Here is a 12,500-nt window from a genome sequence, read left to right as displayed (position 1 = left end):
AGAGTCCGCTAATTTCCCCTTATTATTTAGGTAAGGAAACATTTGTATGGTCAAGTCACTGCACCAAACACAAGCAAGATAAACAGGGAACGTATTGGTATGCAAAACACCATTTTTAAAAAGGAGTATTAGTTTAATAGCGACACATAACAAATCTTCAAGAGGCGGGGCACACATCCGGCCCGGTAAAGAGGATATTTTTATTAATTTGTCTTAGATAGTCACTCAGGTTTTCTAGTATTTAGTAAGCTGTTCATTTCATAGTGTGTTTATGTAATGTGATGTATTGCGGATTTAGGCTAAAGTTTAATTCTGACATGGGTATTATGACATTTCAAGGATAGAACGTGTTTTTTTTTCGTGTCTATAGATGTTTTCTGTCTTCATTTATTTGTTTATATACCCTTACGTAGTTAGTGGGTTGTGGGGGGGTCTAGGAGAGGGGGAAGGGGAAGGGAATTATATGGCTGGGTTTTATGAATCAGCTGCAGTTTCACTACTCTAGTCACAGGGCCACCCTCAGCTGTCCAAACTCTTGCATTATTCATGATATATTTGAGTTTAACTTCTCTTCCTGGGAGAGGACAAAAATATGAGCGAAATAGCTTAATGCAGATATTTTAAAGGTGAAAGAATGTGGGATTATGAAAAAACCTGGAGCCAAGATTTGTATTTCAAAATGGAAAATCCAACCCAAGAATTGTATTTTATGATGCTAAGAAATGTTGGTCATGGAGGAATTGAACCACATACGAACGAATGTAAGAAAAAAACCCATCCTATTTGCACAAGTTTTCACAAATGAGGGCTGTATGGACCAAAAAAAATAAAAACTTTGCTAACCCCCTTTTGATTTTCACATTTCTCTCGCTGGGGTCTCCACTGTGTTTCTAACAATTGAATAGTTCCCCACCCCCTATATATCGCCACCTTAGCTGTCTGCTCAAACAGAGATAAGATTTAGAAGCTATTATGCCATATTTGCTTATTAAACTTTTCTCTTTCAGTTAGTGTGAGTGTCCTGCTACAAGTAGCACACCATGACTGAAGTGTTTCAGTTTGGGGTTGTCCCCATCACGTGTCATGCATGGAATACTGATAGGAGCAGTAAGTCATCTGAAAACTTTCATTGATTTAAGGAAGCTGTGAATTACAGTAGTTTAGGTATGATGTATCATATCCTAATTATCATTATGTTCATTTATTTTACAAATTTCTAAGTAATCTTTTTTTCATTCACACTTTTGTTAAGTAAGGATGGTCTCCTTTCAGGAGTTGCTAGCTAAATTCCTCATCTCTTTCCCTTGCAGAGGTGGCTCTAAGCCTCAACAATAATGAGGTTAACATCTATGGTCGTACCGGGACAGAGTGGAAACTCGAGGAGACTCTTCAAGGCCATGACTTAAGGGTGACTGGTATTGACTGGGCTCCTAAAACCAACCGCATTGTCACCTGTGGAGCTGTAAGTAATTTAGCAATTTTAAGGAGCACTGCAGTAATTAGAAGTAGTAATTATAATCTACTATTCAGTTCAGAACTTTTTTGAGACAATTAAGTCCATATGGAATTTAGTGGAATTCAGTGGATTTTTTTTTTTTTTTACACTGTTGAGATATATAGAATTGTATAAAAGTAAGAATGATAATGCAAGTGATTAATTAATAGTTTTTAATTGGTAAAGTTACTCCTTCTATCTGAATATGATAAAGGCTTGTACATACCAGAAATTAATGGATAGATAGCAAGTGAGTTCACATGCTCAAATCTGCACCTTAATTTCTAGGACCGCAATGCTTACGTGTGGACATGCGGTGATGACGGGAAGTGGAGTCCAACTTTGGTACTCCTCCGTATCAACCGTGCAGCAACATGTGTGAAATGGTCCCCAAATGGTAGGAACATTTAGAATGTCTTTCTTCCTTTGAGTTCAGTTCATTAAATTTCCTGAGGGAAGGGGAAAATATAGTTGTAAACTATGTAAAGAAGAGAACAGTTCATGTAGTCCTCTGCTGTATGATGGAATATGTTGTGTTTATGACTTGTGTTTTGAAGAGTAAGTAAGTAACTAAGTAAAAAAAAAGAAAAAAATTGTAATCTTATGTTAACATTACAAGTTTATGTAGCAGAACACCTTATATGATTTTGAAATAGATTTTACCTCTTTATCTCTCTCTCATTTCACTTAGAAAACAAATTTGCTGTGGGATCTGGAGCACGACTGATCTCGGTGTGTTACTTCGAGCAGGAGAACAACTGGTGGGTGTCCAAGCACATCAAGAAGCCCATCCGTTCCACAATCACCACTCTTGACTGGCATCCCAACAACATCCTCCTGGCCACTGGAGCTGCTGACTTCAAGGTTTTTTTTTATTTTTTTTTATAGAATATACTTTTAGTGTCCTTTTTCTGTTCATTTTGTTCATATTTCTGGGGCACTCCTTACTTTTCTCCTGCTGTGTATTCATCAGCATACTACTTCCATTGGTAGCAGTATGTACCATATGATTGCATTTGAGGGTAAATGTTGTATAGTTATCTTCACAAATTTTTTTTATCAAATGATGAATGGAAATGGCAATGTGTGGTCTCACTCTATACTACTACAGTGTATTAACGCATTCACGACAGGGGCATTCCAGCCTTGCATGTCACAATGCCGGGGCTCTCGAACGCATAGGCCTAAATCAGTTAAATAAACGACGCCGTATGGTGTCCCCAGCGAACGGGCCTTGAATGCACGGTACCGTACTGTATCACCCATCCAGAGAGGGTTAAGCATTAGGAGAAGAGTCCTAGGTGTTTCCCACTTACCCACCAATATATACTGCCAGTGATGGTGACAAAACTGCCAATCAGCTTTTATTCGTTCAAGTTGTTTCAGCCCCAAACAAATAATTGTTAGGCTTCTAAATTCTTGTTTTGTAAAATGGAAAGAAGTTCTAGAGAATTGTGTTGTTTTTCATTTTTATTTGCATTGTGTCAAATCTGAACCCCTCCACAATAGGTATTTTCAAGAGGTCAGATCACTTTTTCACTGTATTTTTTCTCTTTGTTGAAATTACATGGTATTTGTTTCTTCAGTTATGATAACCTATTATGCAAAATTATATTGGGAATCACTTTGGTAATATGTAGTTTATAGCCTCACATTTCATCCATAAGTCTAATAACAAAAAACACACATCCTAAGATGCTCAGCCCATTCTGAACGTTTTAAGATGTGGCCTGTCTTGGAAGGGTTAAACTATTGCAGTTGAATTATTGCTTAAACATTTATTTTTCAGTTGTTTATAAATGTAATTTCCTTTTAACAGGTAAGGGTTTTCTCTGCCTGGATCAAGGATATTGAGCCAAAGCCAACCCCAACTCCATGGGGTGCCAAGATGCCCCTTGGTCAGTTGATGACAGAATTTTCTAACTCAACTGGAGGAGGTAAGAAAACTTTGTGTTCCATTTTGCAGATGCTTTTTAAGACTTGATATATTTATGTTAACCTTGAGAAAAAAAAGCTATAAAGATAATATGAAAATCAAACTAAAAGAAAATATTTCTGTTCATGTATCAAGGTTACAATCATAGTAGCTAGTACACCTCAAGGTTTTTCAAGTACTGTTTAGTTACAAAGGAAATTCCTTATAAATGTCTCACTTCTTCTCCCAGGTGGTTGGGTACACAGTGTTAGCTTCTCTGCTGATGGTAACCGAGTGTGCTGGGTTGGACATGACTCTAGCCTTACGGTTGCTGATGCTAGCAAGGAGATGTCCAAGACCCAACTGAAGACCCAGTACCTGCCATTTACTGCTGTGTCTTGGGTCACACTCAACTCTCTGGTTGCAGTGGTAAGCCCTCTTTTTCTTTATACATGCCTGTGATAAAGTTACTTTGGATTTAGTTTTTATTTCGTGACTCATGTCATCATCTGAAAATCATTGTTTGAGTGGATAAAGTCCAGTTTATCTTTTTATTCATGCCATATAGGACATAGGTATCCTGTCTGTAAAATGACTTTTTAAACCTTCTTCATGTAAGATTGAACTTCATCTTTGCAAGTGGAATTATGGCAATCTTAAAAGCCTTACTATGATAGTGACTCTTAACCCATTTGTGCTGGTGCTTATATTTACTTGAAGCACAATGCTGCACTGGGCCTCTCAGAGTGCTTTTAATCGAACCAATTAAATGCAAATGGAACTCCTATTAGTATATGCATACATAAATCTGTTAAACATGTGTTTTGAGGAAGAGATCATGATGTGATAGGACATCATCCAGTGGTAGCGAAATATTCCCATGACGTGATATCAAGTTATCCTGTGAATATATTTGTACGTGTATTGACAAAATTTTGATTATGTAGATATTTAATTAATCTACCTAATGGTTTTAGGGTCATGGATGTTGCCCAATGCTGTACAGTGTGGATGACATTGGAAAGCTGACTTTTGTTACCAAGTTGGATGTAGCACAAAAGAAGGAGACTGGAAGCCTTAGGTAAGAATGTTTTTAGCATTATTTATGCACTTATTTTATTTGTATTACATCTATATCTACAGGAAAGAACACTGAATTAAATTGATTCATCTTTTGAAGTTTCAAGAATCATGAATAATTTGCTATATATCTTGAAATGTAGCTTTTTTACTGTGATATTGAATCTTGTTTTGGAAATGGAACATGAGCAACACGTTTCTGGTTGTTACATGAGAAAAACAATCATCACCAAAATACAAGAAAATATAATGCTAACCAAAGAGGATAAGCTGGGATATGAGGATTCAGCTAAAACAGATGGAAAGCACTATCATTTTAGATTCAAGAAATCTTAAAAAAATAAAACTATGTGCAAATTTGGAAAGCACAGATTTAGGTTTATATTTACAAATGATAATTAAATAAGAATAAATTTAGTAATATATAAATGAGATTAACCTGTTTTATGATATACAAGGTACTTGTTTCTTATTTCTGTTTGGCTCTACAATGTATTTTGGTTCAAGACACATCAGGATAGTCTAGAATGTGTAAATATTTTTCTAAATTATTATCATTACTTAGATTCCAAATTTTTCTTTGATACATAGAGAAGTGAATCCCATTGAAAGGTAAGAAATTGGTAAGCTAGTTGTAAATTGTACTGTACATGGTTAAACTTGGAGAGACAAATTAGAGAATCCTCATCGTAAAAGAAACCAAGTTGAATCTCCCAAAAATTTTGTTTTTTGGCATATTCGAATGTTGAATGTTGGCAAGGTATTGCAATTTCTAAGACCATGTGTCGGTAGTTAATGATTAATGATATGGTATGCTTAGAACTTAGATCAGGTGGCAATAGAATGGCAAATTTTTGTATAGTAAGATAAATGCTAGATGTTAGTGACTGTTACTTGTTTACTTGTCGTTTCCCCAGAAGAGTGACAAGCCAGTTTTTTTTTTCTTCTTCCTTTCCTTTCTTTTTATTAATACCTAAACTTTTTTTCCACATTTTTTTTGTGGTTACTTCATTTTCCAAAATTTATTGTTATTGTAATGGTACCCTCTACTTTGAATCTTATGTCTTTTTTTACATATGCAATCAACATTTATCACTTAAATTTTTGTAGATATTTACTTATTTATTATTTATGTTTTAGATCAGGGGTACTTAACCTTTCTTGAGTCATGGACTCCTTTGAAAATCTTGTGAAATTTAACCCAATAACGCTGGGGCGGTTTTGGCTCCGCCTGGTCTATATGCCGGATATTTAAATGTGGACTATTCATCCACTCAGGCCTCAGCTGACTTATGCCTGTGTGCCAGCCATACAAAAAGCCATGATATGATATTGCATCCCAGGTGGCTAGTGCTGCTATCACATGATGTGGCATCTCTTCATCTGTCATTAACCCATTGTAGGCAGGTGTCATGACATGCATGACACAGGAGTTCTTGGTTTCATTGGATCACTATGTTTCTTTATTGAACTGTGAGTAGTGAGTGAATGATAATGACATTTGCAATCATAATTACTATAATTGTTGTAAAATTGAGCAAAATGGGTTTAATCTAAAATCTAGATGGCACCAATTTCTCCTATCACCTAGGAGAGAGAGCCTTGAATGGCACCCATCCATGGTCTCTAGCAAGCACTAGAGAGCGATGGCACACAAGAAGTTGCCGACCTTTCACTATAAAGAAGCAACGATGAAGGATGTGCAAGCAAAACAAGAAAAGAGTGACTCAAACCATGCCCAGTGACTGCAATGTGCCCCTGTGCCAGTAGTGACTGCCTTGGCACTCACATTCATAAGTATAGATTTCCATCTTCTTCCCTACCTCTTCATGTTATCTTCATTGTGGATGGTTATATTTTTTGTATTTGTTTACTACAGTACACAAAAAACTGAAGTTGCTTTTTTCCTTCCCATAAAACAGCAATACTTTATCACTAAGTATAAAGAAAATGATGAGCTGATATGAACCCTATACTACAATTTTAGTTGACTGGAGCATTGAAAGAGCCTGTCATATGACACACACAAGTCTCTCAATACAGTAGAACACAAATACATGGCAACTACATAAATGGCTCTAGTTTTACAATTAGTGTAAAAGAGAGTGGGAAACGTCAATTTATGTTGCAAGCAAATCTATCCCCGTCTGCAATAGGTTAATGAGTTAATCCATTGCGGACGGGGCGCCCAACAACCTATGACATTGATGGCACTAGCTAAAACTTGGAGGGACAGAGAAAATGTTTTCTCTGCCCAATGGGCAGCACAGACTAGCCTAAAGAATATTTCCATGAATCCATCACAAAACACATTTTCAGGCTGACTTTGGAACCTTGTAGCTCTGGAGTTACTGCTGTTACAGCCATAATACTTCATGATTGTGTGGGTGCTTCAACTGTGAGCAGGTCTTGATTTCGCTTCATGTACGCATTTGACACCCATCTTTTAGGCCTAATCAGCACTGTCATGTGTCGTCACACCTGTCCACAATGGGTTAACCCATTCACGCCGGGGCTATTCTGGCTCTGAATAGTCACAATGCTGGGGTTTTTGAATGCATAGGCCTAACGCCTCAGGATTCTCGGACGCACTAGCCGTGAGCCTGGGCTGTCCGCTCACTCATCCCAAGTGCCGGCCTTGACCAAATATCTTGTTGACGGCATCTGACGCAAAAACCACAAAACGAATGGGTTAAAGACCCCGTCTAGAAAAATACACTTAAAGGCAATATTGAGTGTATTTTATTCAATTGAATTTATAAATGAATGTGCTTTATTTTATTGAAATTTATTTGCTTCATATAATGTATGACATACAGAAACTAAAGATAAAGTATGCAATCATAATTTAAAAAAAAATCTTAACTCATTCATGGTAGGGCAAATATTTGTCTAGTGCTACTCCCATTGTGAAGATAACAAACAGACACAGCCTCCTTGTCAGATCTTTCCTGGCACAATGCCAAACAGCACCTCTCAAAGAACTTTTCAGATGCGTATTTTGTATTTAGAAAAAAAAATAAAAATTGACAGGTCAAAAACATGTGTCAGTACAAATGCAACTGCAGTGAGTATATACGTATGTATGTAACGTGTATTTTGAGCGATGGATCATATGATGGGACAATATCCAGACGAAGCAAAATACTCCTATGAAGTGATATCATAAATAGGTTAATACAAAAATATAGTAAAAATAAGTATTGATTTTCTACTAGACCTTCATGAACCCCTGTAAGCCCATCTATCGACCCGAGATTAAGAACCCCTGTTTTAAATGAAATTGGTAAGAGTCAATTTACATATTTCAAAGAACTAGGAGTCTAACTTTTCAGTCACTATCTATGTAGATAATATTTGTAGATGCCAAAAAACAAAATGCCTTTATTTGCCAAAAAGGTCATATTGGAGTCATTGATGTTTTTACTCTACATTATAAGTATTTTTTTCCTTACTCTACCTTGACCCTAGAGTAAAACTATATTATATCAGACTCTCTACATCCTAAGTGAATTTCTAAACTTAAAAAGAGTAAGTATAAAAAAGTGGAACAGAACAAGTTCAGGACATAGTTCCAGATTCACTTTGCACATTTGAAACACAAGGAATTCTTGGATCATTTAAGCTAGAGAAGGGTTTAAATAAAACGATGAACCTGTTTAATAAGTTATATATTATCTTCATTTGAACTGGCTTATTGTTTAGCATTCCTGTTTTATTTCATTATTTTACCCCAAAAAGATTGCAGGTAGATTTTCAATATGAAAGTTAGTGTATTTTATATTTCTATAAAAAAAAAAAAAAAAAATATATCCCACAGCAGCTGCAAGATTTTAGAATTTTGATGTGGAGGATAGCCAACATTTTTATATAGAAAAAAACAACCATTTAAATATTTTTGAGTAGATATTAGATGCCCCCCCCCCACACACACACACACAAATGCACACTTAGTAGAAATACTGGAATAAATGTCTCATATTTTGATTAATGTGGCAAGCGTCTCTCATTTCATAGTTGTTAGATACTTCTTTCTTCATTGGCTATCTAGTTCATCCAACTGGTTTTGCTTTAAGACTAATGCACGCCAGGAGAAACAGTATGAAGATACGTGTATTTTGTGTAGCTCTCTTTTTTCACAACTTGTATCTGTTATTCAGTGTTTGAATTTTCATTAGTATATTTATTTTTTTGTCTTTTTTTTCTTTTTAGTCATTGTATAATAGATTTTACATGAGATAGGTTTTACAACCCAAATTTTCATGCCTTATTTTTATTGTTTATTTTTTAAGGAATACTTTTAGATCATACAGTTATGGTATACTAAAACACAAGCCTATGTTGTATCAGATTATAGGAAATGACAAAGCACTTAATTATGTGGAATAGTAAGTTGTCAGTTAATCATTCATATATAAGAAATATTTCATGGGGCTTTAAAAGGCACAGTGCACTTAAAGATTTGCTTTTCATTCAATGTGTTCTTTAATTGTCAACAGTGCCATGAAGAAGTTCCAGTCACTTGACCGCACTGCTCGCTCTGACCAGTCAGACACAACCTTGGCCACTGTTCACCAGAACACCATTACTGGCCTGGCCATCTTCTCTGGAGACAAGAGTGGAGCCAATTCCATTTCAACCTGTGGAGCTGACTCTCAACTTGTTATCTGGAACTTCAAGGTGGGCATAGAACAGATTTTGGGGCAGATTATTATTATTGTTTTTGTTGTTGCTTTTATTTTTTATTATTGTTTTTATCGTCTTAAATTACTTTTTGGAATTTTCTATTATTTCGTTTCAAATGTTAGTTGAAATATTCAAGGTCACCTGTAGATAAAGGGAAATTTGAAATACCTATATTGAAAAAAAGTTATTAAAGAAAGATTTCACGAATAAAACCTTTAAAATAGATGTTTAAAAGAAATTATCCTGTTATAGTATCAGCTAGAAATGATTATGAAGTTCATTATTTTGTAAATATTTCCTGTTATTTTATTTCATTTTATTAATTTATTCTTTCATTCACAGTCCTTGGAGCAGTCTCTCGGAGATCTACACTTGAACTAAGTCCATGCCGAACATGTGCCATATGCAGTTTATATTAAGATGTTGCTGCATGGTCTTGCAGTCAAAGGAGATGATAAAAAAAAGAAAAGAAAAGAAAAAAAAAAAAGATCTGGAAATATTCAAATATGATTGTGGGATTTTGTTTGATTTTTGTAAATTGAATTTGGAACTGTCTTTTTACTGCCTGATCCAGTTGTGATTCCATTCCAGTTGCATGAATATTTTCTACGAGTGATTGTTTTTCATAATTTTTCATGAAGCTGATTTACCAGAAGATAAAATGAGGTGGATTATCAAATGTTATTACAGCAAATACCTCCGTTGTTTGATCAGTGTTAAGTAAAGCATTCCAAAGAAAAAAATAAAATAAAAAGAGGAAATTATATGCGTATTTATTTCTGTCCATGACATGTTTTAGCCTTCTTGTCTAACCTTTAAATTATCATTTATTTTTATCAAACTGTTTCAGGACTGACAATGATACATTTAACCCATTCACGCCAGGGCGGAATTTCGCCTACTCCCGATTATGCCGGGAAGATTTCAAGCGCGCAACCGTTCGTGCTGGGGTGTTTTCCCGCTGCGCGAGGTCGCGCTGACGCTCGCAGAGCGTTTTTCACCCACCCTATCCTTATGGTTTGCGTGATTGCGTCTAAAGTGTAGACATGTGTAGAAAGTAGTGCTATGTTCAGAGGAGGTATATCAGTCGAAAAAGATGTTACAGCACTGTTTTTTTAGTGTTATTCTATTGAACTTTTTCCATATTCTTAACTCCTATGTTGTAATACCAATGGGAAATGGAAGCATTCTTCTAGTGAGGTAACAAACATAGTTTTTTTTTTTTTTCATTTTTTTTTTTCTTCCTAAAAGAAAAGAAAGAGAATATGAACAACCATACATGTGCATACAAGTGAATGCATGTAACAGCAATGTTTTTTCAAGTGTCATTTTCTTTTAGTGGGGCAACAAAAAGATGTTATATAATTTTCATTTTTTTTTCTTTTTTTTATTCCTCGGCCAATTACAAGATTTTACGATAGTCTTTCGACTCAGATCATCTTATTCAACAAATCAGAAACAGAAATCACCATGACGTCATCAATATTACGTATATACCTGTGACGTCATTCATATCACGTCATATCCCATTTTCTACTATTTAGAAGGATAAACTAAAGTAGCAAAGACAAATCAATTATGAAAATCGAATTGTACTAAGAATAATCTATCATTCTAATGCGGACGTTTCAGCACGTCGCTACTGGCCTCCCGGCGCGCGGGCCGAAAATGTAGCCCGTGCTAGGACGTCACCCGGGTCCAGGGCTTTTTTCGACCACGTGTCAGCACGTCAACCGGCGCGAATGGGTTAATAGATTGGTCTGAAAATATTTGGTAAAAATCATGGTCAATTACTTTAGCTATTTTATTGATTATCCCCTATGGTATTATAAAAATTATCTTCAAAATTTCAGCAAGAGTAAGGGGGAAAATTATTTTGGGAGAGGATTTGGGAACATGCCAAATACTTGTTACCAGAGTTTAGAAGTATGACTGATAATTTACAACATTAAAATTGTTCTTCACTATTAGATTAAACACCGAAAAGTACCAATTACTGCAGGAAATGGCTTTGCAACTATCTCTACAGGTACTGGCATTATAATCACTCTTCTGCTTTTAATTTGTGACTTTCCAATTCTGCATGGTACTGGCTATCTATCAGTCAACTGAGAAAGTGACAGGAATTATGAAAATCTTTCCTATGGTAGATAAAGTAATTGGTTAATATCATTGTAACAAAAACAAATATAAAGGAAGATATGGATCACTAAATTTATTCATCAAAAGCAGCAATATCCTAAAAGAAACTACACAAGTAAAAGCAACACACATGCACTTTTAACCCAAATACTCCAGGTCATTGATAACTGGCACGCGATGCATTTCCGGGAGGGTAGCGCGTAGGCCTAAACTCATTCCGGGGTCTTATCTTATGACGCCCGGCATCGAGGTGCCGTCACCTTACATGACAACCAGAGTTTGGGCCAAGAAGGTGCCGTCTTCACTGCATGCCATCCGGAGGATTTGGGTTAAACAGGTCTCCTATTACAAATACAATTCCTGAATTTGTCCTCAGATTTTGCTATTAGTGTGTATCACCTCAAGGGTTAATGTATTCTGCCAATAATCATCAGAGCTGAAACTTTGAAACTAGGTTATCTGATACCACTGATGCTCTTGATTCCTATAGGATTTATAGAAATTATTACATAATTATAAAGGCTTTACTACATTTTGAAAAAAATAATACTGGCTTTACTACATTTTGAAAAAAATAATACTAAGATACCTAAATAATCACAGAGAAATGAGAAGTACAATGAAACACACAAAATCAGTTACAACCAGCTAATTTATTTCTCAGCTTATAGCACTCCATCCTTGAGTACACATCTAAAGATATAAGTCATACTTAGATAGGTACAAATAATACAATGAAACATAAAAACAAAGTGAAAGAAAATCTTAAAATATGGTCTAGACAAGAGTCACAAACCATGGTTCTACCACTACACAGCTCAATTCTGATATTGTGCCCAGTCCTTTGAAGGGTGCAGTGGAGGAATCACCCAGTTGATGGGAATGGATGAAGCAAGGGGAGTGTTGTCTTCTGTAATGTACTGATCCCATTCTAACCTGATGAATGAACAAAAGAAGTGAACATTAAATAAAGAATGGACTGACATTAATCTTTGTGATATACATCAATACATATTTCTTATTCACATACTTGTAAAATTAGTAAAATCAACTAATATACAATAAAAAGAGCAAAATGCAATGATCAATGGTGTAGTAAATCTGTCCTCAATACCTATTCCTGAGCCTAATTTTTTTTTTCTCATATATCTCAATAACAACCATATGGAAGAACAGACTTGG

At 35.5% G+C, this 12,500-nt stretch overlaps 2 protein-coding genes across 3 annotated transcripts in view; one reads left to right on the top strand and one right to left on the bottom strand.

The window, feature by feature from the left end:
* Positions 1 to 9,940, top strand: part of Arpc1 (Actin-related protein 2/3 complex, subunit 1A) — a 9,970-nt gene extending 30 nt beyond the window's left edge. The window contains exons 1-10 of one of the 2 annotated variants that reach the window (XM_043038469.2): positions 1 to 30; positions 1,008 to 1,107; positions 1,311 to 1,462; positions 1,784 to 1,892; positions 2,187 to 2,359; positions 3,315 to 3,432; positions 3,661 to 3,839; positions 4,388 to 4,491; positions 8,990 to 9,170; positions 9,519 to 9,940. The exon at positions 1 to 30 is cut by the window's left edge and continues 30 nt beyond it. In XM_043038469.2, the coding sequence (XP_042894403.1) occupies positions 1,041 to 1,107; positions 1,311 to 1,462; positions 1,784 to 1,892; positions 2,187 to 2,359; positions 3,315 to 3,432; positions 3,661 to 3,839; positions 4,388 to 4,491; positions 8,990 to 9,170; positions 9,519 to 9,557 (1,122 nt within the window). In that variant the 5' untranslated portion in view covers positions 1 to 30; positions 1,008 to 1,040 and the 3' untranslated portion in view covers positions 9,558 to 9,940. Of the gene's footprint in view, positions 186 to 1,007; positions 1,108 to 1,310; positions 1,463 to 1,783; positions 1,893 to 2,186; positions 2,360 to 3,314; positions 3,433 to 3,660; positions 3,840 to 4,387; positions 4,492 to 8,989; positions 9,171 to 9,518 lie in introns of both variants that reach the window. The other variant, XM_086556345.1, reaches the window with a different exon arrangement.
* Positions 9,941 to 11,952: 2,012 nt separating this feature from the next.
* The window catches only part of LOC122268174 (uncharacterized), a 16,795-nt gene continuing 16,247 nt past the window's right edge, over positions 11,953 to 12,500 (bottom strand). Inside the window, exon 7 of the mRNA XM_043038468.2 lies at positions 11,953 to 12,254. Within this exon, the coding sequence (XP_042894402.1) occupies positions 12,137 to 12,254 (118 nt within the window). The 3' untranslated portion in view covers positions 11,953 to 12,136. The remainder of the gene's footprint in view (positions 12,255 to 12,500) is intronic.

The sequence above is a fragment of the Penaeus japonicus genome, unplaced genomic scaffold, assembly GCF_977035675.1.
Source record: "Penaeus japonicus unplaced genomic scaffold, GWHDUDI00000001_assembly GWHDUDI00000003, whole genome shotgun sequence".
NCBI classification, from domain to species: domain Eukaryota; kingdom Metazoa; phylum Arthropoda; class Malacostraca; order Decapoda; family Penaeidae; genus Penaeus; species Penaeus japonicus.
Note: the sequence above shows the minus strand (reverse complement) of the source record. Positions and strands in the feature narration are given on the sequence as shown.